This window comes from Rousettus aegyptiacus, unplaced genomic scaffold, assembly GCF_014176215.1.
Source record: "Rousettus aegyptiacus isolate mRouAeg1 unplaced genomic scaffold, mRouAeg1.p scaffold_m13_p_2, whole genome shotgun sequence".
Lineage (NCBI taxonomy): Eukaryota > Metazoa > Chordata > Mammalia > Chiroptera > Pteropodidae > Rousettus > Rousettus aegyptiacus.
The window spans coordinates 56,291,566-56,311,906 of record NW_023416295.1 but is presented as its reverse complement, the minus strand read 5'-3'; the positions used below and the strand labels follow the sequence as shown (position 1 = coordinate 56,311,906).

The 20,341-nt window shown below is 39.9% G+C and overlaps 2 protein-coding genes and 1 long non-coding RNA gene across 18 annotated transcripts in view; 1 reads left to right on the top strand and 2 right to left on the bottom strand.

The window, feature by feature from the left end:
* The window catches only part of ITGB6 (integrin subunit beta 6), a 119,237-nt gene extending 118,577 nt beyond the window's left edge, over positions 1 to 660 (bottom strand). For 6 of the 8 annotated variants that reach the window (XM_016152800.2, XM_016152804.2, XM_016152806.2 and 3 more), the window contains exon 1: positions 306 to 411. Coding sequence is in view for 1 of the 8 variants with exons in the window: in XM_016152797.2 (XP_016008283.1) it covers positions 306 to 388 (83 nt within the window). In the remaining 7 variants the exon portion in view is untranslated. Of the gene's footprint in view, positions 1 to 305 lie in introns of all 8 variants that reach the window. The other 2 variants (XM_036236514.1, XM_016152797.2) reach the window with 2 other exon arrangements.
* Positions 661 to 999: 339 nt separating this feature from the next.
* Positions 1,000 to 13,309, top strand: LOC107514782. The gene is made up of 4 exons (XR_001597864.2): positions 1,000 to 1,274; positions 5,978 to 6,052; positions 7,780 to 7,862; positions 12,290 to 13,309. It is a non-coding gene; the product is annotated as an uncharacterized LOC107514782 (long non-coding RNA).
* Positions 13,310 to 17,300: 3,991 nt separating this feature from the next.
* The window catches only part of RBMS1 (RNA binding motif single stranded interacting protein 1), a 195,375-nt gene continuing 192,334 nt past the window's right edge, over positions 17,301 to 20,341 (bottom strand). For all 9 annotated transcript variants that reach the window (XM_036236517.1, XM_036236518.1, XM_036236519.1 and 6 more), the window contains one exon: positions 17,301 to 19,968. The gene's annotated coding sequence lies outside the window, so the exon portion shown is untranslated. The remainder of the gene's footprint in view (positions 19,969 to 20,341) is intronic.

The following is a 20,341-nucleotide window of genomic DNA, read 5'->3' as shown; positions in this document are numbered from 1 at the left end:
ATGATGAACTAATAATTTTATGAATATTGTCCTTAAACCAAAGCAGATTTTTGAAATACAATTGTTAAAGCATGTGTGAATTCAAATGTAAGAAAAATCACAACGAAGCATGCTAAGTTAATAAGGATCTGCCCTTTTACAAATGGTGAGGTCAGCCTCACCTGGACGTTTACATCAAGAGAATAGAAATCACATTATGAATTTCCTAAGGCCATGTCTGTCGGAAACAATCAATTACACTGACAAGGAAAACTTAGCTCCGAAATTTGGGTTTGCATTTGTTAGTCATGCATTATACTACTTACCTCTCAGGGCAGACCTTTAATTTCAGAAAGTGCTGAGATTCATTACTGTACCGGTTATCAAAAGTCTTTGGCAGAAATACCATTTATCCTTGTTGTGGTAATGAACAGATTTATAACATTCTGGTGTCACCATTCCTGAAAAAGCACACTCATTTAAATATTTCTTCCACAAACATAGTGAAATATTTCATGAAAGCACATGGGTGTAGAATACTATAGAGAGATATTGCTGGTGAATGACAGAACGTCTGGTTGATTTACATGAAATCCCAAGTGCTCGTATGAGAATAGGTTAGGTTTAGATTGACGAGCAAATGTGTAACCAGACTTCTGGCTGACAAATGGCAGAACTATGCCAGCGCATTAGCTCCTCTGGAGAGAGACCAAAAGTAAGGCAGGAGGATCAAGTTCATTCCATAAAGGACATTCAAACTTAATGGATGGCAGGGTGGCTGGGACATTAAGCACATATAGATTTTAATACCCTAAAATAGTACTGGGCAAGTTTAGTGTTGAGCTGGCATCCAAGACAAGGATCAAACTCCTATCAAACTTTCCTGTGTCATGTGTGTGTTTATGTTTACATTCTTTCAGAAGGATCTTGGCGTTATCCAGATAAGTCTATTTTACTGGCAGCTTTGGTTTAAAGTCACTAGCCTGTAAAAATGGCTTGTTTGGGTACACTAGAAAATGAAAATAAAAACTGATGAGGTTAGTATTAAAAATGGTGCCAAGCACTAAATGATCCAGATTGGATTTGATTTATTTCGGCTAGGCACAGCTGAGGACAGAGACATCTGTACAGCTTTTATGAAGAAGGGTGAAGTATTTGGACCACACTCTTCTTTCCATGCTGAGGGTGAAAGTTCAGGCCTTTGGGCCTGCCTTCAAGGAAGTGGTACGACTGTAACGATGGATGCTGTTCACAGAGTTTCTGTGGTGCGCCAGGACCTCTGCTCAGCTCTCTAGGTGCATTATCTCATTTAATTCTTACCACCACACTGTGGGCTTAGGTTTACGATCTTGCTTTACAGATAAACCTGAGGTTCAGAGAGATTAGTTGATTTGTCCAAGGTCATGCACTAGTAGGTAACAGAGTTAGGATTTAAACTTTCCAGTCTCTTTCCATCATGATACGCTGCTTCTTGAATGTCTGATGCATTGTACTGGTGGAGGTTTGACAGATCGCAAGCCCTGTGGTACAGAAGCAAGAGCAAGAGAGAGCCAGGAGACCTGGATCTGAATCCTGGCTCGAATGTTTAATGGCTGTGTGATTTCAAAAGAATTCCTAACCTCTCTGAACTGTCTCCTCATCTGTAAAGAATGTGTATTTTGTGCATGGTGAAGTATTAGAAGATTGTTAAACCATCTTTCATTTCTAACCTTCCATAAGCCTTCGAGGGGCTTTTAATTACCTGCAATTGAGGTGTACGTTTGGTTTTTTGCTCTTTAAGCGAAGTCGGATGTGAGGAAGAAGCATTTCTACTTGAAATTCCAGAACTGACTAAATTTCTGCCATAGAGATATTTATTCTTTCTCTGCAAAACTCATTTCCTCTGTGAGTTGTCCTAACACGAGTTCTCTTTCCCAGGTAGACAACTCTACTGTGTGCTGTGCTTAGTGCTCTGCTCACAGGCGAGCCATAAAGAGACCTGCAGGACATGCTAGAAACACAAAATGTATTTTACAATATTATTGCAAAGAAAACCACTAAAATTAGCTTTCATCTGAAGGCAATAAATGTTACTTCTAGTGGGTCTGAGAATCAAATGTCCATGTAATTGCCTATTTTGGATGCTTAGTTCTATTTCTGTAAATTAATGAGGTTTTATTAATTGTATCCTCTTCCTATGTACAATTTACTGCGATATGCTGATGAGTTTTCTCTGAAAACTGCTGCCACCCTTCCCTGGTTTGGCTTGCACCTATTCTCCTGTTGATGAAAATGTATACATTGGCTCCCCTGCCATGGGTATTCATTGCCTGCTGCCTGCCGCTCACTGTTCAGCATTCTTGAGGATCAAATGACATGGGCCAGGCTGTACTCAGGGAGCAATGTTGGAAAATTCCTTTGATGTTGCGCCTTGTGACACTCAATGGCTAATTCTAAGCTTTTGCTATTTGACCAAATGCCAAACGTGCTAGTTCCTGAATATCTATGATCTTACAGATAGTTGGATGGAAAAATGAGAATAAATCACTGTCTAAAATATTTCAAAACTATTCTTTTTAGGGCCAATTAAGGTAAAGCTTTGACTAGTTGGAAAATTAGTTGAGCAGAGTGTTCTAGTTAATTAGAAGCTAAGGTATACCACTTTTGAAAATTCACTTAATATATACTGACTGTCATCTATGTATAAGATATTAGGAATGCAGAAAGGGGCAAAAATTCATGTAGTTCTTTTATCCAAAGCAATTGTCATTTTTCTTCTACCCATTATTGTTGAAAATTTTGTTCTATTTCCTTCTGGTCCTTTTTAATGTTTATGTTTTTTGGTACAAAGATGTGATCATACAAAATATGACTTTGAACCCATTTTTATTCATTTGACATTATAAGAATTTAATATAAGGATCATCTAAGCATGTATTAATGTACTTAAACATTTCTTTATTTGTTTAAAATTTAGATTGTTTCTACTTCTTTTCCATGACAAAAAATGCTATGAAGGAAATTGTTTCACGAAGAGATTTCCCTTTATCATTTATTTATTTATTTTTTGCATATCCAATGACAAATTCTCACAGGTGGAATTGCTAAATCAAAGAAGACAATTTTAAATATTCATTGTTATCAGTATGCATTGCAATTGCTTTCCAAAGGAGTTATACCAATCATACTTGTATTACCATTGTTTGACTATAAGTTTCTCCTTAGTGTCTCCATCGTTATCGGACTTTTGTTTGTTTGCTTACATTTTTTGCTTGTATAATAGGTAAAATGCTTTCGAACTAAAAAGCAACAAATTTAACACCTGGTAACTATTGAATTCATGCAATAACTTGCAAAGTTGACAGTTTACAGGTAAATAGATAGAGAGAAAGCTTAAATGACTTGCCCAAGTTGAGACAATTATTATCAGAGCTGGAACTTGATCTTGCTTCTTCTGGGTCCAGGCCTGCTGTGTATTCCACCCTACTACAGCTGCCCCTTAAATAACCAGATGGGTCTAAGCTAATGAGGCCTCCAAGATAAGCTTGGAGAGGCTCAGTGGTTGGTATGTATAAAGATGGAATTGATGAGGGGGACTGTCCAAATGGCTTTGTTCCCTTAAAAAGCAAGCATTTCCTCAAACTGAGTGAATTTTTTTTATTAATTTACACATGCTGTTTCACCCTCCCACATGCACAATAAAAAGATTTTCTTAAAAAGAAGAATGTTATTTAATAATGCCCAAATGTTGGGGTATTTTAACTAAACTCAGATATACATGAGTAACTTCAGTGGAAGTTTTTCATGCAAATCTGAATCAGAATGTGGCCTTTTGACTTTAGCCTATTAAACACAAGGAAATTCATAGTTAAAATTCCACTTTTAGCTTTCCAGCCAACATGGGAATGACCCAGCCACAAAAATGACAGACAAGTCTGCCACAGGCCCAATAATCTGTTGACATTACAGAGTAGGGTAAGCAAACCTCAGTTAATCAAGCCCTCACCTGCGTTTTTCAAAAAGCCGAATGGATTAAAGCATCTGTTTCATTCTTTACAGTGAGAAATCCGGTTTTGCTGGACTATGGTTTGTGGGGTAAATGACAAGTGCCTCCCAGTTGGAGGGTGTTTGGATGCCCCAGGTATCCATTTGGAAGGTCAACTTGGAACTGTGATTTGGGAACACGTGGCCTTCTTACTCTTTGCAGGAGTGAAAAGGAGGAAACCCCCGTTTGGAGGTCATAGTCGTGTAAAATGACAGCATCTGCCAGCATTTGCTCTACTGAATGGGGCTTGAGGTAAAGCAGTTTGTGCTTCCATTCCGCTGGAGGTTCTTGGCGTTTAGATGGTCCCCTGTGAGCTGTGAGCTGAACAGGAGGCTGAATCATGGGGTTTAGCAAAACTCCGGGATGGGCTGACCTCTCTTAGATTACAAAATTCCATTAATTTTTAATCAGATCACCATTTAATGGACATAAAGAACAAAGCAACAACAAATCACCAGTATTTATTTCACAAAGAAATGATTCTGAATATGGGTAGCAGAACAGATGTCTTGTTAACATCAGCCAATGATTCCTTTAAGATAATTGCAAAGAAGGCTGGCTTCTTCAGGTACTCAGATACTCTCCTCTATAGGCTTCTGTAGGGGGATGAAACTGTTCTGGTGCATCCTTCAGAACTGAAGAGGTAATATGGATTCACCCTGCCTTTAAGGTTATTAAAGAGAAAACCACAGGCCTAAAATGGTGTCACTTGTGCTAAAGCCCATGATAGCAAACCTAGACTAATATCTGACCTAGTTGCAGTTTTGACCTTCACCAGAAATGTAGTCTTAATCAGCCAGTCTGAAATTTTCTGGTCAACGCCAGTGAGGTAATGTATCACATGGGGCTTCTCCATATCCCCCTACCCCCATGGGAGAAAGAGGCAGCGTGCACAATAAAACTCATGTGTTCCCTTGCCCCGCCCCCCCCCCAAAAAAAGATGTCCTGGTCTAAAATTAATCCTTTTTTTCTTTTGCTAATCACTCGCCTACCACAACCTTTTCCTTATAAAACCTGCCCTTTTGTACAACCCTTCAGAGTGCTCTTCTTCTAGTTGGTAGGTGGGATGCCTCCTGACTTATAAATCACTTACTAAAGCCAATTAGATCTTCAAATTTAATCAGTTGAATTTTGGTTTTTGACAAAGGAGAAAAGCTGGAAGCAGCAGGATGCATCTGTGGAGATGTAGAGAAGTGAATGTCTCTCCAGGTCCCCTGTTTTGTGACCAGATTTTAATTTTAATCAGTGAGAAATCCTGAAAAAAACAACAGAAAACAGATTGGAAGAAGCAGCTTTGATTTCAAAATTCATCGTGCAGTTTCCACTTCACCAATGTATTTTTATAGCCTTTTGTCTGAAAGGCCAAACAATAAATATGCATATCGTCTAGAGTTCTGCCTGGAGCTGAGTTCTTGTTTTGCTGGAGGCATTAGAGAGAAGGCATGCTGAGTGGAGCTTTAGGGCATTTTCCCCTCACTAGTCTAAATAGCTATTCTCTCTGACATGACTAGAGTGTTTTTTGTCACCTCCAAACATTACACACTGTGATAACATGATTTCCAAGGCCTGTACCCTCTGTGACACTCAGGAATGCATGTAAGGCGCAAACAGATTTGGACAAGATGGCTGAACCCCTCCAGCCCAGCCCTGACCAGGAAGTGCAACTGGGGAGGAGCTGACCCTCTTTTTGCCCCCTGTTGTTTTTGGAAGACTTTCATTTGGGTTTTTACTTCTGGGTGGTCCCTTGGGCCTCCCATTACATTCCAAATATTTCCAAAACGTTTTCAGGGGTAGCGGCCCAACCAAATGAGCATACTCTACTGGCCTAAGCGGGAAGGCTACGCGGGCGGGCTCGCAGCATTCTTTCATGCTTCCCCCTTTGTTTTCTCTGAAGCCAGTTTGAACAAGATAGAATTATGACTCTAAAGTCCTAAGATTCTGGGTACGATGGATTTTTTTTTTTTTTTTTTGCAGCCCTTATGCTTTGCTGGTCAGCGGTCTCCAGGCTTTTTGGATGGCTCACCAAAATCAGTAAAAGATTTTAAGCAGGTATTTCCAATACTTGTTATTTATTTATAAATATACATGTACTATCGAACTTATACATTGTTAGTTAAAAACAAATAAAGATAAAATTTTAAAAGATGAAAACATATTAAGATGTTTATTTTCTCAATGATACACAAAACCCTTTTTTCTTTACTCTGATATTAATGTTTAATGCTCATTTTATATTTATATGTGACTGAACTAAATATGCTTCACTTGAAAAGCTTGCTTTACCACTTTGTGATATGATTCAAAAGTCTGATTCTAAGCACAGTTTATTTTGATAACTAGTTTTAGTGACTATCATGGCTAAAAACAATGTTAACAAAGATAATAAGAAAGGGGCATTGTCTGTAATTACTCTACTGTGACTTATGTTTTCGACCATATCTACCAGCTATAAAAAGATCCTGTTAAAAGTTTACTAATAATTTCCATCTTCTTTAGCATCAATCAAGTATTCTTATTATCTAATCAAAAAGTGCTTCCCATTGGTCAAACCCAGAGAAAGACAAAAGGCAAGGAAGCCTGGTTGATGCACTGTTTTTACAGATATATAGGTAGATGGACAGGTAGATAGACAAATAATGTTCGAAGTTGTCTGAAATGATACATTTACAAGATTTTTAAATAATTTAGGAAAATCCCACTTCCCAGTTATTAAAATGTATACATGTCACAGTTTTTAACAGAGAAAACAAATTCATACAATGATGGAAAGAATTCTAAATTTCCATTTGCAAAGTATTCTCTCCACAGCATTAGTTTCTTTTTCAAGCAGTCACTTTCTCACTCATTAGTACGATCTCAGCGTTACAGGACATTTGGCCAGACAGATGCGGCATCTCTATTTGTACAGAACTCACAGATAGGTTGCATATTCAAACAGCCTCTTGTCACCCTAGGAAATTTCAGAAAAGTTTTTTTTCCACAATAAGATGGTAGAAGGATTCATCTTGCCCAGTGCACCATTCTGGTTTGTTTCCGCTAGGTAGGATTACATTTTAGGAACGACTCAGGCAAATCGTGAGGGAAAGAAGTGGAATGGTCTAAGTTACTGCAAGTAACTCCTGATGCACCCAAATGGGGTAACTGAAGATAGTTTAATAAAAGCCATTAGCAAAGGGAAACCACTCGTGATAGAGCAGCAATAGCAGGGAGCCCTTCCCTAAGCCTGAGGTCAAGGGTTTGGGGGTGGGGGTGGGTGACCCAACTCCAGGGAGAGAACAGTGGCCCTAGGAAAGGGAGCATAGTCTGCACCTGAGTTTTCATAGAGAGACTGTTACTTTGCTCAGAATACCCTAACAAAGTACCATGACTGGGTGACTCAAACAACAGAAATTTATTTTCTCACAATTCTAGAGGCTAGAAGCCCAAAACGAGATTCTGGTTTCTTCTGAAGTGTCTCTGCTTGACTTGTAAATGCCTCTCTTTTCCCTGTGCCTTTGCACAGTCTTCCCTTTATATATGTATCTTCGCCCAAATTTTCTCTTCTTATAAGGACACAAGTCATATTGGATTAGGGTCTACACTAACAGCCTTATTTTAACTTAATATCTCTTTAAAGGCCCTATTTCCAAATGTAATCACATGCTGAGGTACTGGGGATCAGGAATTCAATATCTGAATTTTGAGGGGGCAATTTCAGCACATGACCGGAACACAGTCAATCTGCGACCTATAGGGAGAAAGAATGGGCAATAAACTTTATTTGTTTTTCCCTCCAGCCCATCAGTTGTCTGAGGTGCCTCAAATTGGAACCCAGATGGAAGCCAGGGCCAAGGGAGCCTGTTTGATGCCGCCCCCACAGGTCAGTCTCCTGGACACAGAGAGTTAAAAAGAGCAATCTGGAGGAGCAAATAGGAAATTTTATCCAGCTCACAAAGTCATTGTGCTGAGCTTAGAATACAGAGGTTTCATTGATCTATAGGGTTATAAATAATTTAACATAAAAAAAGAAGTAATGATCAGATAAGTCGAGATGTTCGTCTTTATGGATGATTACACAAGAGATGCTAGTTTCAGAAAGCTGCTGTTACTAGGCTCGGCTTTGTGGAAACAGTTTTAATATCTTGCACAGGGCTAGTCCTTGTGAGAATTAGAAAAAGACATCCCCAGTGGACAGACAAATTAGAAAAAAGCGGCCTTCCACTGGATCCAGCAGTGCTTTTGGTGCCTTCCTCAGCCAGACACCTCTGCATGATCCTGCGCAGTGACACTTACGATGGACTCAGATTCATAATCAACACGCCGGTCCCCTCTTTTTAGCCCCTCACCACAATCAACCGGAAGGATAAATCCTGATGTCGTGTCTGCTATGGTCTGCAAACAGGCAGCTTTCTAGTTCCACAAGGAAAAAATCATTACTCTATGGCAAAATTCAAATCTATTACTGGCTGTTTTATCAAATCAATCAATACACATTTGCTGGCAGTTTCTGGCTGACCTGAACTTTAACTATTTGATGGATCTTCATTTAAATATTTGTTCCTCATTCGCACTTCTGGTAAACCCATTTTAAGAGTGTGGGGTTATTGGTAAACATGAGATTTGACTACAAGCATTGGATTTTATTTATCCAGCAAATGGACTACACCTTAGGGTGAGAAAACCATGTTCTGCACAACTGAAGTGAGTACCATTCACATAGTCATTGTAGATTTGTATGGCCATTTCGACATTTTTTGGCAGATGGTAGGACGGAGTTCCAAGAACAGGTACCTCTTTTGTTCCCTGTTGCTATAAAGTTGTTGTTTGGATAATTGGCAGGTTAGGTTCTCAGGTATGTGAGGAACTCTGCCAGGCACTGGAGTGGGGCTGGGGGAAGGTGGGACCCAAAGAAGACTCAGTCATGGTTCCAACTTCCCCATAGGTGCCCTCAGCCTCTGCTTCAGGATAATCCCCAGATGTACTACCTTCACCTGTATCCCCCTCCCCCACCTCCCCCCGCTATATTTTGCTCTTGGATGAGAAGTGAACGAGCTGGAAAGAGAATGTTCCACGCCCCACACAGGCACTGACAACATAAGGCTACTGCAGCTCTTCTTAGCTGGAAGGGCCTAGACTGTGAGAGACTCACAATAGCCACTGCCAGGCCAGGAGTGGAGGAGAACTGCTGAGTCTGAGGGGTAGAAGCCAGTGGGAATGGGGGCGGATGGGAAGGAGGGCTGGCTCCTAAAGCAGCCCGGTCAGTTCCACAGCTACCACGGGTGTCTGTGGAAGTCACTGAAACAACATCTGACTCACCAGAGCACCCTAACAATGAACTGCATCCTTGCTTAGCCAAGCTCAGTTATTTTCAGGAGAAAGGAGGAAAGCTCTTTTCCAGTGTTCACAACGGGAAACCATACAACTCCACATGGGAAGCCATTTATTCCAGTACCCCCAGCCCAGCACCTTTCCCTTCCCATGAGGGCCAGACCCTCTCAGCTGTGGTTCCTCATCCTTACCGCTGATCTCTATCAATACTCACTCTCTCGCCCCCTGGGCTCTTACTGCTATTGTTTTGTTGTGTGTATAAGTTTTTTTTTTTGTCTGTTTTTGTTTGTCATAAATCTCAGGTACAGATATTCTTTCAAGAAAGATTGTTATTACATCAAATCTTAGGGTCTGTGATTACCATTTTGAAAACATTTTTGATATTATCTTGTGAAACTGAAGTTAGGCAAACCCCAAGATGCAGCAACTTCACTCTTGGATATATACCCTACAGAAATACATGCATATAGGCACCAAGTGACATATGCAGGCATTTTCACCAGAATGTTCATAATAGCCAAGAATTGGAAAGAGTTCCTGTGTCTATGGAAGATAAAATGGACACATTTTGGTATATTTATACAAGATACTACACAATAATAAAAATAAACATGACAACTATGAAAAACACATGTTAAAGATAAAATATTGAACAAAACAAGCCAGGCAGAACAAAATATTTAACGTACAATTTCATTAACATAAAGTTCAAATATAGGCAGTAAAAGTAAACTCTACGTTTTAAGGATGCATATTTCGGTGGCAAAATCATAGAGAAAAGCAAGGAAGTGAACACTATACCATCTGTGTAGGGTTACCTGCTGAGCCTAAGAAGGGGTTTATGATTGAGAAGAAGCATTGCGGGGGGTCTTGGGAGGGAGTAGGCCATGTTCTATTTCCCAGCTTAGGTAGAAGTCACAGCGTTCTCATTTTGCTTCCATACTTTGAGCTGCACGTCTACGTTTTATGCACTTCTCTGATGATTTCATAATTTAAAAGAAGTTAAAAAGAAAGTAGTTGTTATTGCCTAATAATTCTCAGATTAGTTACTGAGATGAATCTTAAAGGATAAATAGGAGTTATCCAGGGGGAGGAGGACAGTCTAGGAGTGAGATGTGAAGGGGCAAAGGCGCAGAGGACAGAATTCCTCTGAGATTTTAAAGTTCCAGATGAGGCATGGCTGGAGGTGAGGCCCCAAAAACAGAAGAAATGAGGTTGAGGAAGAGCCAGGTGTTTAGACTTGGTGGGCTTGTGGAAGAATTTTAAGCAGAGGAATGAAATTTCAGAAAAAGGAGGGCTGTCAACAATGACACGCAGCAGAGAGGTCATTCGGAGAAGGACTGAGGGTTCTCTGACTTGTGAATAGGCGGTCCCTGTCTCCCTGGGGTGGGACACTAGGCAGTGAAGAGCTGACCGCAGACACCAGATTGAAGTAGGAGGAGGTGAGATGACACGTAGGGAGATGACTGTGTTTGGCAGCACTGACCAATCCTGCAGGGAGGGCCTATTGGAGGAAAAAACGGGTCATATGGTTTAGATTGGTGAATTCACTATTTTCTCATGACCATGAAAGGTTATAACTCTGTACCCACACACATTTTCTAGCCCTGTTCACTGACAGGGCTTGGGAACAGTGACATACCAACAGCAAAAAAATATACGCAGTGCCCAAATCTTACCTTCTAGATGCCATTCTTCACTAAAAGAAAGCAGGACTCTTTAGAGAAATGGCTGAATCCAGAACTGGGACAGAGAAAATATAAGATGAACTTGGGACATCTGGTGGTACCAGAAAGCAAGGATGTGCTTAGGAATATTGTAGACATGTCTTTAAAAAAAAAAAACAAAAACGAAACACAGACTGGCTTGTATGGGCTCCTATTGACCAAATTGGGAACAATTTGAGCATCAAAACAAATAATGATTGTTAACAGATTGACTCATTAAATAAAATAGAAAACCTTGAGTCCATACTCATATAAATAAGTAAATGAATAAATTCAAAGTTTAGGGAAGTTCGGGATACTTACATGCCAGGCAGACACCACCTTAATTAAATGATCAAAGGGAACCTCATTGGTAAAGAGACAAATCGAAAGAATTCACATCCTGGGGGGATGCGACAAGAAAGACACAGCTTCACTTCAATGATATTCCTGGCAAAGATGCAGGACCAGCAATAACTCCCAACAAAGCCGTCTGAGCACACTCTGCAAGATATCTGGCCTGTAATCGTCAGTTGTGTCAATGTCATGAAAATCAAATAAAGACCAAGGAGTAAGTTCAGGCTGAAGAAAACTAACGAGACACAACAACTGAAAGCAACGCACGATTTCAAACTGGCTCTTTTTACTACAAAAGACATTCCTGGAATAATTGATGGAACTGACGGGGTCTGGGGATTAGATGGCAGTAATGTATTAGTTCCTTTCCTTACTTTGATGGTTGTTTTGTCCTCATGTAGGAAAATGTGCCCGTTGGAAGGGGATAATGGAGCATTGGGTCAATAATTTGCTTTCAAATAAATCAGGATAAATATTCTTTGTGTCGCACTTGCAACTTTTGTTTCAAAATAAAAAATAATAATAATAAAATGTCTTGACCTCCTTGAGGGAGAAAGGGAAAGGTATAATGTAAACACAAAATTCCCATTCATTGAGAAAACATGAGAAATTTTGCGTTGATGGAGCACCACACAGGGCTATGCGTCAATATCCCGGGAGGTCCCTCTGCTCTTACGGGTCCTTTGACAGGAAGAGAGAGAGGCTGTATTATTTTTGAGAGTCCTCGGAAAGCTGCAGCGTTAGGTAATGGAAAGTGCCATGATCATGCTTCCCATCTCACAGACCCTGCCACAGAATGGACCCCTTGCTGCTGCTTCCAGTGAAATGGAAGAAACTGTGTCTTAAGTATCACTCGAAGTGCTTAGTAAGAGGAAGGATGACTTGTGACTTACGTTTTTCTTTTTTTCCATTTGAGGGGATGAATGTGGAAGTGAAAGGAGCGTCTGCAATGTTTGTGATATTGCAAGACAGATTTTGTCCTTCAGAATCAGAGCAATGGGCTTGGTGACAGGGATGGAGTACCTCACATGAAAACCTTTGAGAAGATACTTCACTGAAAACGTCCATTGTGAGCCTATAGCCTTCAGAATCACTTTCATGGTGCTTTGATGTGCTGTCCCTTGACTTTCATTGAAGGGCCCTACCTGAAACAGCCTTGGGAAACTGTCATTGTATTGGCAGAGAAATGTGGTGGAAGACGCTGCCTGGTGCCTCCTGTGGGGGCCCCTCTACAGAGTAAATATTATGTCTCTCTAGAGGATGTGGTAGGATTTGCTTCCTTTGACCATAAGAGTTAATAGATGTGTGTACCTTCTTCCTTTTCACCTCAGCTGTCAGGAAACTCAAAATTATTGAGGTTCAACTATAGGGATGGTGGATGCCTTCTGGCTTGCAGAACTACATTCTGGAGCTCTCCTTACCTCTCTTCACTGTTAATCTCTCAAACCCTGATTTTTAAATGTTTTATTGTTTCCTATAAGCTGCTTCAAGACTTTGTAAAAGAAAGGTTTGTAAAACAAATAAGGAGACAGAAAGATTATTGAAAGAGTGAAAGTTGAGGAAACAAAATCTTCTCTGTAAAACTAAACTAAACGTTAGGAAGAAAATCATGCATAGAACAAAAACGTTGAGAAGTTCCCTCAGTATTTAAAAGAAAATAAGAGGCAGATCGGCCAGGAGCAGTATACATGGTCTTAGGCATGTGTCAAAGCACAATGTGTAACAGAGTGGATTTGACAGGATTCCTGCCAAGACTTCGGTGAAGAAAGTAATAAATATGAGTTTCTAAGACATAGCGGAGGGTGTCAGAAAACTACACAGGTGTTTGCAAATCCATGAGCTTGTGTGTGGAAAACATTTGACCTAGGGTCAAAGAAGTCAACATGACATTTTTGGAAAGTTCTTCACCCTGCTTGATTAACATGGAAAAAAAAAACAAAACCAAGATGATACTTCCTTGTTACACATCCCAATATTTTCAGAGCAGTAGTGACGAAAGAACATCAACTCTTTGGATATCTGCTCCAAGTCTCCTTCTGGCAAGACCAGAGCCAGCAAAGACTTCATTTGTCTGCCTGACAATTTCACTTGTCAGAAGGCAGAGTAACCACTGAGGAAAAATGGCTGCTTTGGAGTGATTTCTGATCAGTTCAAAAAAAACCGGTTGGTAAAGTGGAAATAAGAATCTCAGGAGAGTGTGTTTATGTCGTCTTGGAGACCTCACAGAACTCCCAAAGCTTTTCATTTAGATCATATTTTGTTACTTCTCCTCACAATATTGTCACTTATATACTTCTCTGATCCCACAAGAATGTTCTTTGAGGACTGGGATAGCATTATGCCATCTTTGTGTCTTTTGATGTCTGGCGCAGAATCTTTTAAATGCAAAAAATTAATCCAACATGCCAATGACTTGGAATATAGTAAACACAGCAACTTGCATGATTTCAGGGTGATCTGACATTCTTTGTTAAAAACTTTTTTCCTAATTTTGTTTTCATTGTAGAAAACAAGGAAAATTTTGGAAAAATATAAATTAAAAAAAATACTTCATAAGCTTTCCACCTATAACTAAACATTTTGAAGTACCTTCTCAGTTTTTATACTTACATATTACTTCAGTTATGAGCATACTATATCTATAGTTCTCTACCTAACATTTCCCATTCACCTTATAGCCTAAGTATTTTTCATGCCATTAAAATGTCTTCATTTAAAAATGACTATATAATGTTCCATTGCATTTTGTTATTGTAATTAATTATGACAAAAAATAAAACAACATAGGGAATTTAATTGGCTACAAGTTTTAAGAATTGTGGTGTGTTTGAGAAGTCAAAAAGGGAAACCATTCACCTGTAACAGAAGAGTGGGCTGAACTGGGGAGACAGATGAAGGCCTAGGCTATTCCTGGGGTCCTGAGTTTTGTTGTGTCATCTGTGGTGCGTCTGAAGGGTGAGCTGGTGGCATGGAGCGTGGAGCCAAAGCCGACGAGGAACGGTTAAAGCCCAGAGATTTGTGGAGCCACCTGTTTTCTACATTTGAGGAATAACCGACTTGTTTCATTAAAAAAAAAAAAAGATTTTTATAAATGGTCATGCATCAAGACTTTTTGATGTATAGCTCCATGAACTTTAGCACATAGATTTGTGTAACCACAATTAGGATGCAGAATAGTTTCATCACCTCACAAAACCTCCATGTGCTAAAACCTCCATGTGCTACTCCTTTATGGTCACACCCTCCAGTCCCCTTTAACTCCTGGCAGTCATCGACAGGTTTTCTGTCACTATACTTTTGTCTTTTCAGGAATGAGAATGACAAACTTATTCCAAGGCATCTGTTGGCAGAAGCTGCTAAGTAGAAATTACAAAGACACAATTTTGACTCCTTCCTTAAGCAAGTTCGAGGGTTGTTCCAAAGAGATACAGATGCCAGGCGAGCTGGGAAGCACCCCATCACAGGAAACATTCAAGCAGAGGAAGTGGCTTCAGTGATACTAGAGAGTAGGAGATACTTAGTCTCATTTATGATCTGTATCTTGTGTAAATGAGCAATAGAATAACTAGATCAAATCTCAGAGTCATATTTTAAAAAAAGGAATAGCAGCACTAAATTTATGTTCAATCCAAAGCCACCTGTTTTCAATTCTGAGCAGTTCAGAGTCCTGCCAGCGCTTTCATGCGCCTCGGAGTCATGGGGTCTGGCAAGGATTTTGGCTTCCTTAAGCCTTAAAAATCACATTTAAGTTACTCCCCAACATGAGCAACAATACTCTTGATGAGAAAGCTGCCAGCATCGGGTAATGCTGATTATCCGTGCATCGGTTCATATAATTACTCCCAATTCAAGAACCTTGTGATCTCTAGCGGTGTGAGCCCGGTTTCTGAATATCCACCAGCAGTCCCCCCGCCCCAAGGCCCCAGCTCATGACTGCTCGGCCTCCTGATTTAGCACTCACAGCTGAAGGTGAAGACACCAAATTCCTCCCTCTAGTGGCTTAAGCTAAAATTCTCTCTGGCCCTACACAGACCCAAGAGACACTCTGGAGCCATTTCACAGGGTTGGAATTCCATTGCCTGGCGGAGTTTATCTCACAAGCAGGGATGGGCACCCTGGCACCGCCTCTCATCTGTGCCAGGAACTCCCCGCCAACCAGTGGGTGCTCACCTAGCAACTCCTATTCCCCACTGCCATCCGGCACAGAACACCGTGAGGGCGCCAGCATTTTCCGTGGTGACTGAGGGGCGGTTATCTCATCACATTGCTATTTGAGAAGAAACTGCCGCGCTTTTCTTCACCCCTGCGCTGTTCTCCTCCCTCACCTACTTCCCATCTTCTGAAGCTTTTTGTCTTGGGGAGGGTGGTGCTTGGTGACAGGTCCCTGACCTTAACCCCAAGGGAGTGGGTCTTTCCCTTTTTGGCCACTCTAGCAGAATGTGGGACATCATCAGATCGACCTTTTTTGAGCCCCCACTGAGGCTGCAAGGCACTGCTGTTCTCTAGTGTATCTTTAATCATTTTGTGAAATTCAAGAGGTGGAATTCAGGCTCCAGTGGATTTACCTGGAGCCACTGCCCATGGAGTGCATGGTGGGGAGAAAACGGGGCTTCCCTGTCCACCTTCTGCTCAACTTAATCTAGATGACACAGAGGATGAACTATGAATGCCAGGGAATGACTGCCACAGCGGCTTCCTTTCCTTCCGACCCAAGAATTCCACCTCAGATGCTGGTCCCAAATCAACTCGAAGGAAATCCTGACTCCTGATGATGACCTGAGTAGCTGTGGCATTTTAGCAAGGTGTTTATCCCCAAAGGCACCACAGTTCCTCTTTTTGTGACAGCTGTACCTGAACCATCACTTTGATTTGCTCATCCCTTTTGCATAGAAAGGTGATCTTGCAAGAGTATTTGTCAGTTTCTGTGTGAAGGCAGTCACGGGACGTCCCAGGACCCTAGTGACTGAAAGCCTTCGTAAAATGAGAATATAAAATTCATAAAAATGAAGGCACTTAGCAGTCCAAATAGTACTTTTCCTGACTTTGGTTGTTGGTCACATGACGGAGCACTGGGACAGTGTGAGGCCGGGAGAGAAAATGAGGCTACGCTTTCTTCCTGCCTTGACGTCTCTCTCTCTGAAACAATGGCTATCATCAGAAGACCACGTTGTTTTCTGAGCAATCCACGCTTTCTTGGCTCTGGTAAGTGCTCTAAACCCCATGTATCTAATTCACATTCCCTATCTTTTGCATCGCAGGAGAGCCAAGCAGCAATGGAGGGTATGGATATTTTTCTTGACCACTCCTTCCACCATCGTGACAGAGTCACTGGGCAGCAGAAAAAGAATACTGTACAGTTACACTAAAAGGAGGCAATTTTCCATAGTGTCCTTCCCACACATAAGAGGTCAGTGTGGGAAAGAGATCTCTCTACCCGCATGAAGGCCGCACTGGAGTCTTCTGGGAATATCTGAATGAGGTCACACGAAAGAGGCCCACAGGCATCAAGGCACGGATAAGGTCATCTTGAAATTCTTACCCGTTTGCTTGCTTGGTGGGACATTTTATTCTGTTTCTTCTTTCTGGGCAATGACAAACAGCCTCACAGTCAAAGGGTAGCAGGAAGGAAGAAGGACAGGAAACTGGCTCTTTGGTCTTGAAGAACAGACCACAGGTGCGCTTTTACTGAGATGAAATGCGGTAAGCTGATGGTTCATGTCTCTGGTCTCTGTACGCAGGTTTAAATAACTAAAAAGAAGGGTGTAGAAAGGTTTTCCCAACTCTTTTGAAGGAAATGTATTTTGAGTAGATACTGAATGTGAAATAGTTTTCAACTCACTTTCAAACCAATCTACTGAGCTCAAGAAAGAAATCAGAAACAAAATTCTCACACATGTTTAATCTAAAAGAAAAATTGACAGGAAAAATAAAATTTCAGATGTTTTTTATTCAAAGGTTCTCAAAAGAAATAAAACAGAAAAAGCTAACAATCTGATCAAATGTACAGTTCAAAAATGTCTTTTGGCGTTTAACAACAAGTCCTAGGAAAGAAAACTACAGAGTTATCTTGAACCGGACAAATAAGTTACCACTGGCAAGTTTGTGGCACTAGTAAAACAAAAATAAAAAATTAACTCTCTTGATCATATAGATATCTCTATGAAAATCTTTTTTTTCAATCTGTACAAAAGGTCTTTCTTCATAAATTAATTTTTTTTATAATTTAATGGCTGTCTACTATGTGATGTTTAACTGACTTTTTTTTTTTTTTTTATGTACAGAGGTTATGTTTCCCAAATCTTACCCAGACGAGTATGGCACTTAGTTCAGACATTTCTAGCAGCAGATTTCCCCTCCCCTCTAACTGAGCTATCAAATTTCTGTCTTAACTAATGCAAAAATATCAAGTAGTGAGAGACCCAGGTTTATAAATGTACTAGGTACAAAGGAGGGTGCTGCGTTCAGTCTGGACTTTCACAAAGCAGTAATATTCCAGGGAGCATAGAACCAATAATACCACAACTTTAAAAAAGGAAACAAGAACAAAAACAAAAACACATTTCTTTTATGACTATGTAATTTTCACTAGAATCTACACTTCTCAGAGCAGCAAGGACTTTTGAAACTATGAAATGTCACTGACATCTATAATCAAATACAAGCATAAAATTTTAAGAACTAAAAAATACTCGAAAGAAATAACTGCTTAGCCCTAGCTCCTGAGCTAGGAGGATTTGGTCTGTGGAAACAGGGAGGGCCAGCAACCTGTCCCAGCACAAAAGAAAATAGACTCTGAGGTAGATAACTGATCACACACAGTTGACCAGACAAGTACACAGTTTTGGAAGACAACTTAATTTACCATTGCTTTTCAAACGTATGCGATTATCTTAATAAAAGAGCTTTAATAACAGTGGATCATCTCATATGTACTAAAGTAGAAATAACTGTGTATTTATGAATCAGGAATTTCATAGTTTCAAAATTGTTTTTTCTTTACATTTAACACTTGTAGTGATGACGTAAAGTGTGGCACTGCTTGGATTCAAATCTTCCTTCATGCTTTTTTTGTTTGTGTGTGTCCATACATCAATTAAAATTATAAAACCTAAATGTGAAGGTACAAAAAAGGCACATTCTCCTAACCGCAAACTGGTCCGGCAAAAATAAAGAGCACAGAAGATGTGATGCTGAGACAAGTTGGAGCTACTGGTTACTGGCTCTTCGGTCTTTGGTGAAGTTACCTTTTAAAAGTGCCAAGTAATGTTTATTTCTCAAATTTACGTGATAGAGAGAGAGAGAGAGAGAGAGAGCTAGTAGCCAATCATTTTGCTTCTATTCATATCTCAGCTTATGTTTGAAGATAAATCCTTACTTTTAGCTTTTGCCATTTCGTTGCAATAGCAACATTTTTCGGTTTGCCAGATCTCAGGCATAATCCTCATTCTAAAGCACTATCATTAGTATAAAGGAAGGACAAAACATTCGGGGACTCCCCTCCCCCGCCCCCCACCCCCATTCCCAATGCTACCTACACTAAATCTAGAACATCAAGTTAGTTTTTTTTTTCTTCCTGAAAAAAGGCAAAAAAGACTTTACATTGCATCATACAGCAGATATCCTAAATCAGTCAAACTATCAGAGGAAACTGTTGGCATACAGCTTTACAAACAATTTACCCTATTAAAAGTTCCCCAGTCAGAAAATGTGTTTCACACAAAACATTTTTCCCTTCTTGCATTTCACTACCTTTATACAGTATGTGAAAAATCATTAAAAACACCTACTACATATTTAAAAAAGCCAAAATTTCAGCAACTTTTATTGACTACCTTTTAAAAGCCCTATGCTGCTGTTTTACAAGGCATAATAGACCAGCTCATTTGGTCAAAAGCATTCTACATCATTAGTTTGAACTAACTTTTACTGAAACAGCTACAGCATCAAAAGAGTTAAGGCAAATTGGAATTCATAGAAAAGGATAAGACACTTCACACTACGTGGAAAGGAAAACGGAAAGCGAAGAAGAGAGACACTGACAGCAACACTGAGTTACAGCAACACTCGCACTGCAAGCACAGAACACCATGGGTGAAGTCGGACTATTTAAACGTCAGAAAGCCCATTTCGTAAAGCTGGAAAAAAACACAAATTCAACACAAGATGAACAAAACCACAAAAATCCGGTCATGCACTTGGATAAGTCTTCGTGGTCTTTGTGCATACCCAGAAAATTGAAGTTTTCGTTTTCTTTTCTTTTTTTTTCCTTTTTTTCTTTTTTCCTTTTTTTTCCTTTTCCTTTTTTTTTTTTGCATTGTAATTGATAAAAATCTTTTGTTTTGTTTTTTTTTTTGTTTGTTTTTTTTTTTTACTAAAATAAACCTGTTCAGGGGAACAGCTACTAGATGAATTTAAGGGTTTTATGCACCTTATAGAACTTATAGCAAAAATAGTTTTAGTTGATTTCATTATAAATAACGTTTTCAAGAACCTGTGCAAAACTGTCAATAATTTCCTAAAGCACAATTGATCAGAAAAATCCATGATTGTTCAGCCTTCGCACCCTTCTTCATGTAAGAACACCCTTCTGTACATCTGGAAGAGAAAAATAAAACACGACTGTTTTTGTATATTGGCATAATACACCACAGAGCTCTGTAATCACTTTCTTGTTTTAAAACTACAGGTGCTTAAAAAAGGCTGTGCTCATCGTTGGCGGCAGACTAAGAAATGCAAACTCTGGGAATGAGGGTCACTTTCTATGCCTCTAGTCCACCTTTCCAATGTGGAACCTGCAACTTACTTTCACCAGAACAATGAGAAACTCAAGTTCTCTACAGCTATTTTACTGCAATCTGCATGGTATAGTAAAAAGTTTTTTTTGAGATTTGTGGTCCGACTGAGAGCTGGGAATGCAACCTCTCAATCTAAGGATACTGACATTAAATTTGTAGTCAAGATACTGTTA